Genomic DNA, 14,611 nt, shown 5'->3' on the forward strand with positions numbered 1-14,611 from the left:
AAGAACATGGTTCCCTTGCAAGAAGATACTAAAATATTGTACACATTCCTCTTGCGTGCATCTGACCATCCATCGCATAAGAGTGTGCATCCATATTTTTTCCAAGTCTCTTTAAGGGCTTCATTTGGTCTTCCACACATTCCCTCTCTCTTCTTAGCTCTCTTGTCCGCAAGGCCTCATATGTAGGCCCTTCCCATTCATACCCAATGCGGCTTACGACTCTCATGGCCTTCCTCCATCGTGTAGTCTTCGCCACATGAAAGGGTATTGCACATTGTATGAAGAGCTTTGTGAGCTCACTAGTGGCCTCCTTCACTGCTTGCTTTTGCAAGCGTGCTTGAATGCTAGACCTTTGCAGTGATCCTCTTTTCCCCGCACTAGCATCCACACTAATTGATCCATGTGGCAAGGGTGTTCTTGTGGCACTAGGACCTGCGCTCGATGTAGTTGATGCCCCTTTACTTCTCTTTGCAGAACCCAATGTGCTGGCATCATCCAATGGCTCAGTGTCAGCAGCCTCTTCTTCATCTTGCAGCCCTTGTCCTCCACTTTTTGCAGCCAAGGCTGCCATACGCGCACGCTTCCATTCTGCTAGGCCACCTTTCACTGTAGTAGGCACGAACTCACAAGGTCCTACATCCTTGCAGGGAACACCTGCTAGATGGTCTTTCACCCGTGTGACAGACCCCGTCTTGCTTATGCCGCAATAGTTGCATCTCCACTTCTTGGAGCCACCGCCTCCTTTATAACTATCCAGGAGGGAGACATGGACCCAATAAGCATCTCTCGGCATTGAAGAGGATGGAGAGGTGAGAAGGAGGATGGAGAGGTCACAAGTGACTCGTGAGAAAGGATGGGAGGTAGACTGTAGAAGGAGGATGGAGAGATAGAGGTAATTTGTAAAAGAGGATGGAGAGGATGGAGAGGTAGAAGTGAAGGAGAATGGAGAGGAGGAGGATGGAGAGGTAGAAGATAAGATTAAAGAGAGGATGGAGAGAAGAAGGATGGAGGGATGGAGTCAGGAGAGCAGGCTGCCAAGGATGGAGAAGATGGAGCAAAGGATGAAGAGGATGGAGAGAGCTCAGAGAAGGATGGAGGTGAGGGCAGGTCCAAGAGCAAAGGATGGGATGGAGAGAGCTTGAAGGATGCTGGAAGGAGGCTGGATTCTGGAAGGAGGCTGAAAGAAAGCGGGAGCCGGCGAAAAACGGAGCAGGCCGCGGCGAATTTCTGATAGAAAACAGGGAAAACCCGTTTTTAGGGTTTTTGGGAAAAACAGCAAAAACGAAACGCCGTTTCTTGACGAAACGGCGTTTCCGTTTCACCGTTTCCGTTTCCTGTCACGAAACGTGCGTTTCGTGCAACTATGTGCCTTGCATGCATTAGTCTCCTTCCCCTCTAGCGCTTGTAAGGTCTGCATTTGTTACTTGAGCATATTCAATTCCTCATTCAAGAGGGGCTGGATTTCACCGTCTTCCATTTGGATGTGTGCCTTTAGGGCCTCATTTTCAGCTTGTAGGCTAATCACTTTATCTTCCAACTCCTTTATCCTCCAGGAACTCCTTTATCCTCCAGGCATGTGGGGAGTTTAGCCCTATCCAAATACTTGCAAGAAATAAAACATCCCCAAGCACATTTGCGCCCGTTAACGGTTAGCCCATGCATGCATTCTATTTCTCTGGATTAATCCTAGTCTTCCATGGCGTTTCCACCATGCAGCTCACAAACACAATAAAAAAGATAGAAACTTTCTTGTTGCTAGAAGTCAACTTTCTTTGACCGAAGCCAATAACCTTTAACCAAAGACTATATATTTTCTCTTTATTTTTGGGGATAAACATGGGCTTGTGACATCCCCTGGTAAGCTTTTTGATGTAGCTACAAAACTTGTAGATACGCTGAGGAAAATCCCTCATCCACGTACTTGGCATGTATGTTTGTTTGAAGACCTAACACCCCTATATGGCAATGAACGGAGAAAGTGGATTATTTTTCTTGAATAAGTATCCGTAGGCATGGTTGACGTGTATGATCACGTTCGATACATACCGTTCAATATTAGTGCAGTACTAAACAAACTAAAAAATCTTAGGCGTACGTCCGATGGTACGTTCGATACCCAAAAAAAAGACAAAGATTTTAGAGTTTTGGAGTACTTGTACAAGCTTTAACTAGTACAAACATGTTATATAGGTGCTTGATGGAGATAAAGAGGGAGAGAGATGAAGATGTTTGATGCAGCTTGAGTCACGTCACTTGTTGGAGATGGAGAGGGGAGAGTCGAGACTCAAAGTCGGAGGTAGATGCTTAGTGTGAGATCATAGTGAGGGGAGAGGGGGTTTATATGGAACCTTGCCATTTGGGAGGCCCAAAATCAGTTTGGCACAACCACCACCAATAACAAAACCAGCCATGCAAAACAAACGAACGAAAGGGGAGGGGGGAGGCGAACATAACGTACGGATCGTATGGTACGGTATGGAACAATACGGAACGTACGGGATGTTCCATATGTCGAACGAGGGCAACCATGTCTGTAGGATTGCCACAATCATTGTTGCTTCCAATTCAATGAAGGATTTGACGCTTCAGGACCTCATGCACTTAGTAAATGTTAGAGCATGTGATAGATGAATTTGCAAGTATCATAGTGGCTCAATGAAACCATGCTTAGTGGGACGGAGGAAGTGATCTATGTATAATGCCATCTTATTGGCAAGCAGCTCCGTTGGAGAGATCCATGTTTGTTGAATGTAAACCTTCGGCAAATCATCCCTGATAACCTGATGGATCTCTTGTCATGTCATATGTAGAGTATGTGCATTCAAGGAGTACTGGTATGGAGGAAGATGATCCATGGTTATCCTAGTGCCTAGAGTACTGGTGGCCTGTGGTCTGGAATGAGAGGCCTATGTGCATGGGATGGGCTGCGAACCCGGCTAGTATCGCGTTAGGTGGTATGCACTTTTTGCTGCAGATCATGCAAGAGAGCGACCTGTAGGCTCTCAAAACCAGCCCACTCAGATCCTATGAAATCTAGTCCCCAAAAGGCTCCTACATATAAAGCAGCTGGTTTGACTAAAGAAGGAAGTCTTCGAAAGACCGAAGGATCTATGAGATTCGAAAAAACCAAATACAATGAGCTGAATGGGTGGAGCCACTAAGCGGGCATTTGCACCCAAGACAAATACAAACATGAATACTAAATATATGAACCCATGGGCGGAAGAAAAATCTATACGGTGAAATGACTGTGGTGGCCCTCTGTATGTTGTTTGACAAACCAAGTCCACGGGGGTCTAAGAGTGAATAAGAGGGTCTCAGCACAGGTGATCAGTGCTATGGGGGTATGAAACCCATGATGGAGCGCTGGCATTGGTCGATCTGTGTGGTCCCTTGTAGTCTCCTAGCAATAGCTCACCGTACGACTATTCACTACTTTGAAGTAGTGTATTGCACTTTTTGACAGCTTTCCACCACTTTTTAGTAGTAGCCGGCTTTATGTCATTTTCTTTTCAACTATGACCTTTCAAGTAACGTATTGTTAAGTTTTGAATATATGGTATTGCATGAAAGTTATTAACTTCCATCGGTGCACAATGAAAGTGAGAACAAATTGAATCCAAAAGTGGTTGCTTTGAGTACTTTCCACCACATTTTAGAAGTGATCATACTACACAAGGAGCCATTTCAGATGTGTATTTGCAATGCGTTTATGTACTTATAATTTTTTCTCAACTAAAAAACAGATGTTTCGTCAAAAAAAGTAGCAAAGCATTAGTAACCAAGTCATTGTCGGAAAAACAGTCAATATTATCAATGGTGTTTATGTTGGTATATTCATTGACATATCCACAGTATAGGCATCAGTATCTGCATTGGTATAAGACACCATCACCGAGATCTATTCCGACGGTAATACTAACTACTAACAATGAGGCCGCCCTAAAATTCGCAAAAAATATTTTTGGATACCTCCCATAAAATACTTCTTTGTACTTTTGATAGAAAAAAAGTAAAAATGTTGAGAACCTATACATGAAGTTTGGGTTGACATACCTTCAAATAATCATGATGAAAGTACAAAAAAGAAAAAGTTAATTGGAAAAGGAATAAAGCTCTACCTAGGATAAATTATTGAAGAATTGGTATTTACATCAATATTCTCATTCTCAACCAAGTCCCGCATTCCAAATAAGTGTATATTCTGTAGTTCTATCCCTAAGTCTCCTATAATAGTCGGAGCCAGAGTTGGTGGCGGAGGAGCAGAGCTGGAGGGGCAGAGTTGGAGGGGCAGAACAGGGCGGGAGGGAGCGGACGAGCAGAGCGGGAGAGGCAGAGCAGAGTGGGAGCAAAGTGGAGGAGCAGGGTGGGAGGGAGCAGAGCAGGAGGGGCGGAGGAGCAGCGCAGAAGGGGTGCTGGGGGGAGAGAGAGAGAGAGAGAGAGAGAGAGAGAGAGAGAGAGAGAGAGGGAGGGAGGGAGATGTCTTGTTATTTTTGGTTTTCCTTTGAGTTTTTGTTGATTGGCAAGGGGGGGGGAGGAGAGAGAGAGAGAGAGAGAGAGAGAGAGAGAGAGAGAGAGAGAGAACTAATCTCTTTTACCTCCATTTTGTGTTGCGCAGCTGTGCACATTTGACAAAATTACGGCGTGAGAAAATAGGTCAATTTTCGGCCTCTTGTCTATTTGGTTTTTTCTTCTGTAGGGATTTCCCTTCTTACAATTAACTCCATGGTAGAGTGAGTATTTTCCGTTCAAGTACATTGCAATTGCATAGGCTCTTCATAGGAGCTGAACTTTTGTTATCACACATCCATAAATGCATTACCATCCACACGACTAGTTGGCTCTCGTATTTATGAATGAGTCTTTAAAGCGAGGGCATACATCAGTTATCATCTTTCTTGTCAATCTTGTTCAAAGCTATCAATAGATTGTCTATTCAAAGCTGATATGAGGCTTATGCCCTTGCTTTTTTATGTATATATCCCATGAGAGTTTCAGACGTTGGATGCATCCTGTCTTTACCTGCAGCTGTGGCTTCAATTGTTAGCAAATGGCTTATTTTGAAATTTAGATTCAAGTTTTACAACTAGCCACTGGGTCTGGTCAGAAAGAAAGTATCATCTATACAATTCCATCTTTGTGCAAAATTAACTAGCTGGAGTGATGATGCATATGAATGCAATATCATGTGAAGCTGCTTGGACATGCCCAATCTGATTTGTTTCCAGCAATGCCGATTCACAATTTTGTAGGGATAGCTCCGTCATCAAATTTTACAGAAGGTAAAGTCTGTTTGTGGAGGCTCCACCAGACTGACTCAATAGAACTGTGATTCACAAATTTTGTTATGAAGAGACTTGGAATTCCAGAAAAGAGCGATAAATCCTTCAAATAGCTTTGAATATATTTTCTCTAATGTCAGGGACATTAAAGAAACTCCCTGAAATGTGTAGTGTCCTAAAGAGACAAGTCGATAAACTCTATTGTTTGGCAGAGTGATGTGGAGAGCTCCATTCTATTGCAGGGACACCACACGAATAATGTGAGAATGTGTAAGCTTTTGGATGATAACAGGTTTTCGCCAGGGTGATCGGACCAAAACCAGAGTTGTATCACCGTTGAAAGAATCCTGTGTTTCATGCTTGTAGAAAGCACATGAAGATTCAGTACCAGCCCGAGAAAAAATCATGACGAGGACATCAGTCTTATTTATTGGCCAAACAAGGAGAATGTTTTAGACATCTTCGTGAAGGCACTCACTCAGGAGACATGACCACCTGTTGAAGCTGCTTGGTATCGGACCAAAGCAATCAATACCCTGGTCTTGCATCTCCTTCATGGAATAAAGAGTACCTGGATAAGGAAGGTGTTCCATCTTGGGACCTTGATTACTAAATTACCTGGAAAAGGAAGGTATCCTGTCTTGGCAGCTTAGATCTTGTCTTCCTATCCAAGAAAATTTTTATGCAACTGAGTCTCTGCTTTTTAATATTTCAAAATTCAAGCAAGCAATTTTGCACATTTTAAAATGGTGCTCCAAATCCCCTTTAAGAAAGCACTAAGGTGTTTCATGCGGCATCCATACAGTTGGCATATGGCATGGAAAGGTCTGCAGTCCACATGGTTCTCAGGCAGATGCAGCAGACTTCACGCATGGCATTCGGGCCACTTGGCAAGTTAGCCTGCTACGGGTCAGCCTAGATACAGATTGACCTCCTTTGGTATATAAAGTGGGGGTGTCACTCCCATCATACCTTGTCACTCAGTCATTGTGAAAGCGAATGACCTCCAGCTGTGTGCTTATCGTTGGCAGTACATTGTCCATAACTCCTCCCTTGTTAGGAGAGTGCTTGCAGGCTGCTGAGATCCAGTACTTGTTCTTGTATTATTGTGGAGTTTCTACATGAACCTGCTGGAGCAGCATCTGTACAGATCTACTTGTCTATCTCCTCTCTCTTTAGTCTATCTTCTCTCTCTACGCCATGTGTGGACTAATTTTGGATTTAGATTTCTTCCACTGTCTTGAATAAATGTGTGGTGCATCCTCTCACAGACCATGTATGCTATATTTCTGGAAGAGGATGCGCCAGAACAGCCACACCCACGATTATGTGTTTGGCATGTATATTGGTAGGTGGGGAGTCATTCGTAGAAGCCATATCCATGCTAGGCCTGTCACCCAAGGGTGGTGTCAACTTAAGAGTCCAACACAATTTCAAAATGGCAATTGCCCCAATTAATAGTCCGCAATTTGGTGACCACATCGCCCACACAATGGGGATGCACTGTGTTTGTCTCTTATATCAGGGAACGGGGTTATTACTCATCTAACATTTAGAAAGACATTTTTTTTGGAACATAGGAGTTAGTATAAAAAAGTAGTAATTTTAGTCGAGCAAACATCAGAGTTAGCTTTTCCTAGCTATTATTTTGTATGCATTTTTCAGAAATTTAGTGTATGCTTTTGCTAACCAAGTGCATGCTGTTTCTGATAATTACAGGTGACCTCTCTGTAAATGATGCTTGGACCTATGACGATTTGGCAGACACCTACACTAGACTCTACAATAAACCACCTCTCGAACTGTAAGAGCCCTCATTGTCTAAAATTCTAAACGTAAATAATCGTTTGTGAACCCTTCTTTAAGAAACATGTTTTCCCACATTTTGTGAGTTTTGATCTGATCATCTCTTCCCGTCTTCAATGTTTTTCTCAACGAGCATCAATGTATGGATGCCTGCTAAAGTACCATTTGAGCTAGGTCATCAATTGTGAGGTTGCATTATAATGACATCCAAAGTTTGCCTTCGTTAGGAGGATCCTATTACAAACTTGGATGTACTTATTTTCCCAAACAAAATTTTTTGGTTACACAATACACCATTTAAGAGGCTGCCATATTATTTTTCACCACTGAAGTCGCAATAGCTTGATTTTTGCACGTCTTCTGGCTAAAGCCATCCTTAGAACAAGGTTCTATCTCAACTTTCAGAGCCAACTGCAGTGGACAAAAACAAATATGTACACCAAAAACAAGTCTTACTATTGTCATGGTGCTGACATTACATTCTGTAAAGGAACTCACATTAAGAAGCCAAAGCTGTAACACCACAAATACTTCTTATGAACACAGTTCTAAATCAGCGCTCAGCCACAAGAAGCCTTTATATGGATGATGAACAGGTCATTTTCATCATTCAAAAGGTTCTATTATTGTTCTTCTCAAATTTGTAGTGTAAGTGATTCTTAGAACCACTCCTTTTGCGAACACAATTTTGATTGTTTGGAGTATTCCCATTATTTAAGGGATAGAACACAAGATTATCAAAGATAGCTTAGAGTATGATCTGAATGGCCAGGATTTGTTTGTGTTCTGGTGAGTATGGTAAGTGGAGCAAATAGCTTGCTTTTCTTTGCTTGTGTCGTTTCTAGGAAGGTATCTGAACCCTCTATAGACCCTGCAAATTTTATAATGCACACATTTTCCAGTCTGAATCTTGCTAGAGCTAATTTACATGCTCAAGCAATTCTGTTAGTGCAATCATGTTCGACAGACCACTCATCTTTGAATGTTCATGATGCAAAATTTTCCCAAGCTTTAGGTTTTGTTCCTTGTTTAAGTAGCCATGAAAATTTTACAAGACTGTCAACAAGTGTTCAAGAAAGTATATTGCTTTGCATTGCTCATATCCAAACGTATGTTTTGACGATTCAATGCAGCTGCATTAACATTCTGCGTTTGTTATATAAAATGTGGGAGAAGTTTCTTTTAGTGTTGTAATATAGTTACTTCAAATACTAACATGCTCTGTGAAAGAGTTGAGATATACAATCATTAAAGAGGATAACTGTGCAATTGTGCTGGCCGGAGAACATCAAATGAATTGGTCTAGTTTTTGAAAGTAGGAATTTGCATTTAACACCCAACGGGCAATGAGTGAGCTTATTGTAATGTGCTAGCTGAATGCTTTCTGAAGTGTAACGTATTGACCATCAACTTGAATTGCTCCTGGTATCATCTTATCTCAGCAATTGAGAAGGGGCTAAATAAAAGAAGAAGAATCTTCTTGTGGATTTGTGTATCTGACACGGTTGTTTCAAAATGAAAGTAAATTGTAAACACCACAAGGTCCCTTGGCTGACTTGGAAAGGTAAGTTGAACCTAAAATTCTATGTGATGTTAAGAAAACGAATTTATGGCATGTGTGATTCTAGAGGTAGATGTGAAGCTATAAAAGGTCTTTTAACAGGAGCCAATATTCAGGAATCATTTTCACACAAGTCGAGCTTCATAGGCTTGAGATGACTTTGTGGGCCATTTTGACCTTGAGAAAGCACTTTCATTCAAACATGTGAAGGGAATACAATCTCCCTTGGCTTTGATGTGGAAAGGTAATTCGAACATAAAATTTTATGTGATGCTAAAAAGGGAGCTTCATGTTGTGTGATTCTAAAAGGGGCGTGAAGCTATACAAGGGCTTTCAATGGAGCCATTATTTAGGAATCACTTCAACAAAAGTCGAGCTTCTTAGGCTTGAGATGACTTTGTGAGCGATTTTGGCCGTAAGAAAGCACTTTCATTCAAACATGTAAAGGGCATACTATTTTGACTGGGACATGTTTTGTCAAATGTCCCTTAATTGGTATTGAAAAACAAATGTCTTGTGCATTTGATGTGAAGTAATGGGGTCATCAATATCATGCTCGGAACATTCAATTGATATTTTACGTTCTTGATTGTCATAACTTATAAGAGCATATGTATAAATTGATGTATGAAATTTGCACGCACTATATATACGACATGTTCCTAGATGTCATCTTGATTGCCTCTCTTCACATTGTGCATACAAATGTTTGCTAAATCTTAGAATTTCCTTTCACATAAGTTATGTAAGTACATTAAAAAATTATGGTCATTTAAGATTATTAAGAATGGTGCATTTTTTATGAACTCAACAAAGCCTACCACATTTGTTCTCCAATAATCTAGTTTCATTTGAGGTATAGGTGTCAGTAAAATAGTCAAATCTTTATACATGATGCATGCCTTTTTTTGAAACTAATTGTAGTATTCCTGTAATATGTTTTAAAGCACCTAACAAAGCTTGTCATATTTGTTCTTCAATCAGCTAGTTTCCTTTGACATAAAGATATCACTAAAATAGTTAAATGTATATGCCTCATGCATGCCTTCTTAAAACTAATAATTATAGTATTGTTGTACTGTTTTACAAATTATATATTAAACATAACTAGAAGAACAATAATATGTGTTTGGATCAAAATCAAGAGATGTTAGTTTGTCTCAATTAGAGGCTTATACAGATGTTGCCCACAAAATAAACGTAGAAAATTTTAAGTGGTGATTGCTTTATTGGGAAAAATATATATAGTTACCTATACATTAATTAGAGGCTTATAAAGATGTTGTCCATAGATAACGTAGAAAATTTGAAGTGGTGATTGCATTATTGTGAAAAACATGTATATTTACCTATACATTAAATTTAATGGAAAAGTATAACCAAATTTCTAGAAAGGAAGAAAAATTAGATGTGTCTGCACGTCTAAGCTTAATTTTTCAAGGTTAATATAAGGATTATTGTCTATTTTACTTAAAGAAAAGGAACAAGTTTGTTGAAGTAAATATGAAATTGACAGACTATACATGTTAGAAACAAATGATAAGAAAAAGAAAATGCACCAGTGATTTTAAATTTGAAAAAGTGTATAGACATAAAATAAACACATATATTCATTATGAATGTTCAAAGGAATTGAAAAGTCATGGACTATGTGCAATTAGTTCCATTAGAAACACAAGACAAAATATGACTGTCAAATTTGGAAATGTTCATGCAAGGTAGATGATAAAGACACAAGTATGTTTTAATAAAGAGGATTCACAAGAAAGAAGACATCTTTGGTATTCAAATTAAGTATTGATACAAGCTACAACAAAAATACTTAAAAATATAGTGGCATATTGATTTCAAAAAGAAGAATGGGGATTCCTTTCTATTTAAATATAGTGATATATTAATAAGGAAGATTCCTTTCTATTTGAGCAAAGAGGGGTATTGATACAAAATACAATTAAAAATGCATTGATTTTTTTATTTTAAAAAAAGAAGGCATTTTGTGAAACACTAAACCCAACTAGCACAAACTTAAGATTGAAGAAAAACATCAACTACAAATGTGAATTTTTGAGTTAGAACAATCAAAACCTTGATATTAAATGTGTAACAATTACGAAGCAAGTAATTAAGTATGTTTTCTTTATACATCCCAAAAAAGAATGAAAATAAAATTGCAATGAGAGAAAGTATTGATCGAACCTTATCTTTCAATGCTTTGCATTTTATAACAAAGTACTCATAACACGAGGTGACTACAAGGATTACCAAAAAGTGAGCGATAAGGTTTATAAACTCCTTATTTAAGAAGGAAAAAATATAATTTATGTAAAAATCCATATGTTTCCTCAATGCTAGAAGGTTAAATATACATATAACATTACAGCCAATAACACTGATTTCACATCCCACATAAGAGAGTTTTTATGTTTTAGTCTCAAGTCATCATTTAGAATAAAAAACAAATCCTACCGCAATCAAATTCTCTCTTTTCACCATAGTAATTGAGATCATCAATGCAACCTTTCAAGTGGGGCATTTCCAAGGACTCTTTAAGTGGATTAGTCTACATTCCATGCATATGTAAATGCTTAGTTGTTTTACTTTATTCACCGTTGGAACAAAACCCATGTTTCTTTGTTACTACCCTCCTCAATGATTCACTCTTACATCCCACTCATCCACCCAGTGTAACAAATTGATCACAAATTCATATTTTAGTGCATGAAATTTTACCTGATGGTGTAAAAAGACATGATAATCATCTAAATTATGCCTTGCCATTTGATTTGATATGTAACATGATCCCATTTGAACTTGTAAATCAACAGATACAGGAATATAAAAATTTTATCTTTTGGGCTAATATTGGGAGCACAATTCATCTAAATCATGCTCATTTAAAAGATGCACGGATGTCACAAACTCATCTTTTGAGCCAAAACAAGAAAATTTTGACAACTTGGAAAGATACAAGAATGTGAAAATGTCATCTTTTGGACCAAAACAGGGAGCGTGTTTTATTTGGGCCAAAATAAGGAGTGTGTTAAAACGAGCTTCCTATTTTGGCCCAAAAGATGACATTTTCACATCCTTGTATCTTTCTAAGTTGTCAAAATTTGGTTGTTTTGGCTTAAAAGATGAGTTTGTGACATCCCTGCATCTTTTAAGTGGGCATTATTTAGATGAATATCATACATTTTTGCACTAACAATAAAAATTGTGTGCATTATGAATTTTATGAATTTTTGGATGATTTGTTATACCAAATTGAAATCAAGGTTTCCCATAATAGGCAGCGAGAAGACATTGTCTATTTTGGTCAAAAAATTAGCCAAATTTTAATATTCCTACCTTCTAATTGCGGTTGAGGGTCACTCTTCATAAACCCATAAAGCATGTGCGAGCAAGAATGTGTTAAAAATTATCGTTGTTCTTGCTTTTTTTTCATTTTCTCATGTAATTGGTTAAATCCATGTACGTTTTTACATTTTTAATCTTAAAATTGTGACACCCCTTCATAAATCTACATATATAAAAATTATGTTAAATTGCTATTTTATAAATCCTTTCATGCACATAAACGGCATGTAAGTTCCCCCATTCAAAAAATACCCCTAAGTACAATAAAGTGTTATGCTACACGTTTATGAGCGACCCCTCAGGTAAGTGCCAAACCCAAATGGGGTCACGCTAAATTAGCCTTAACTTTGGACTCTCAATTTCAAGAAATGTGACACATAATCCCCCTTTTGAATACTTTCTACTTTAAGAAATTATTTTATGGGATGCTTAGATTCTTTCTTTGCTTGCTTAACTTTCCTACTACTTCAACAATTCTCGTTCACTTTTTTGGGCTCGCTCGCTTTTTCCTACACGCTCTATCGACTGCTTCTTTGAGACAATACAAGTTATGATAAACATAAATTTAACATATGAAGAATTATAACCAAGTATAGTATAACAATTAAGCAATTCATTACAAAATAATGAAAGAGACGCTATATATTGTTTTCACAATTTCTTATCTTTGACTCATTTACAAGGTACACATAACACAAATAGTATTGAGGAATATTTATCATACATGAGCATTTCCATGACAAGGAATGGATCATGGGGTGATCATCTTTATCTTCAATGGACTTCATTATTCTTTAAGAAACCTATTAATTGTGATGGGGACACTTAAGGAAATGTACACACGTTATGGAAATCATTATGATTCTGAACCATTACGTATCATATACCACGGTCAACCTAGACATTCAAACAATTTGAGCCAATTCTTTAAAATGAAAGACAAAAAAAAAATTCTTTTACAAAAAAAAGAAATATAACATGAATGTACTGAACAACTCTTTCCATTTGTGGAAAAATGCTCCTCTTTCTAGAATTGAAAGAGCACAATGCTTGTTATTTCAAAATCCAACTAAAGAAGTAAATTTATGAAAAATATTATGACTCACAAACTATTGATAGATATAAAATTAAATATTTAGTTCAACCTATGATTGGACAAAGCAATAAAGAAATCAAATTACTATACTCAATGAAAATATACAATATTTACTAATTCTCACATATAATTCACGAATACAAGGACATATTAAAAAACAAAAAATAAACCAAGGAACAAAAGAACAAAATATTTAATGTTCAAATAACATCAATAAGAAAATTCAAAAACCAACGTAACAAAACACACACTGTATGATATCTAGAAATGTCATTCTAAAATAGATTTTTTTTTTGAAGAGGTTGTAGATCACAATGAATACATATTGAAATCAATTTCATGAATGATAGAAAACTAGAAAAGGACACATAACAATATACCTTGAAAGTACATGCACAAAAAGACCAAGAGCATAAAGCGATCAATGGACAACCACCTATATTCATTGATGCAACATATGAAAAAAAGAATACATATAGTGAGAAGTTCTTTATATTATATAAAGTCATGTTCCTCATTCCAAAGTAGAACATTTCTTACTTCAAAATCAAGACTACTACAAGAATGTGTTTTTAAACATATTCAGTTGTATTTACAAAAGGGCAAATGGACCACCAATTGTATCTACAAAAGGAAAAAAAGAAAAAAAATCAACTAAAGAGCAATAATAGCATTTAAGGCAAAGATGCAAGATGTTACACAAAGAGATACAATAGAGGGATTTGACCATAGGAAAATACATCCTCTTGTAGATCCATGATGTGTCACACAAAACAAGGTTATCCAAAATGTAGAGATATTTTCTAAACTTGGAGAAAGATTAACTACATCACATGCAATATTTGGTTAGTTAAGACAATACTCCCATTTTGGACAATACCTAGTAAAAGGAGCATTATAGATATCGTGAAAAACCTAGAAAGTGTACAAAAAATTCTCCTATGTAACCCAAATGACATGATGATGAATGGTCATTTCATAGAGGAAATTGCAATACAAGAATCCATACACAAATGGTAATGTTCAACCACATTTGATCATGAAATCACGTCAAGATTTAATAGATACAACATTTATAAACAAGAATGAGTCACAACCTATTAGTTTGGGCTACCATTTTTCTGTGTTGATGTTAAAAACAATAATGAAGATGAATTCACAAATAATAATCAAGAAGAGCCTTGCGGTGATACATTAATCCATTCTTACATTAATGCAAATAAGGTTTATAATAGAAATAAAATAATAATGCTTTGATTTATATTTTCTTAGGATATTTCATTCCTTTTTAAGAAAATTAAAATCACTCAACAACACAAACATACATGGACATGTCAAAAAAACAAGACATTGTTTGTAGATTCCACTTCCCACTACCTCCAATGTAAGAAACTACTATACTTAAACTTGAGTTGGTTGTAGCCTTTGAGGGCACTAATTTTCTACCCGCCTGAGCACATCCTAGAATGCTTTGCAGAGATTGGCTATGTTTCCCCCTTACGGCTTACA

At 37.5% G+C, this 14,611-nt stretch overlaps 1 protein-coding gene across 2 annotated transcripts in view; it reads left to right on the forward strand.

Moving 5' to 3' along the window:
• Positions 1-7,912, forward strand: part of LOC147901077 (Pseudouridine synthase family protein) — a 135,760-nt gene extending 127,848 nt beyond the window's left edge. The window contains exons 9-10 of one of the 2 annotated variants that reach the window (XM_087376333.1): positions 4,619-4,656; positions 7,002-7,912. In XM_087376333.1, coding sequence (XP_087232459.1) covers positions 4,619-4,656; positions 7,002-7,090 — 127 coding nt within the window. In that variant the 3' untranslated portion in view covers positions 7,091-7,912. The remainder of the gene's footprint in view (positions 1-4,618; positions 4,657-7,001) is intronic. The other variant, XM_087376334.1, reaches the window with a different exon arrangement.
• Positions 7,913-14,611: the final 6,699 nt, after the last annotated feature.

The sequence above is a fragment of the Dipteris shenzhenensis genome, chromosome 6, assembly GCF_047967505.1.
Source record: "Dipteris shenzhenensis isolate YYH24624 ecotype China chromosome 6, Dip_SZ_1.0, whole genome shotgun sequence".
Lineage (NCBI taxonomy): Eukaryota > Viridiplantae > Streptophyta > Polypodiopsida > Gleicheniales > Dipteridaceae > Dipteris > Dipteris shenzhenensis.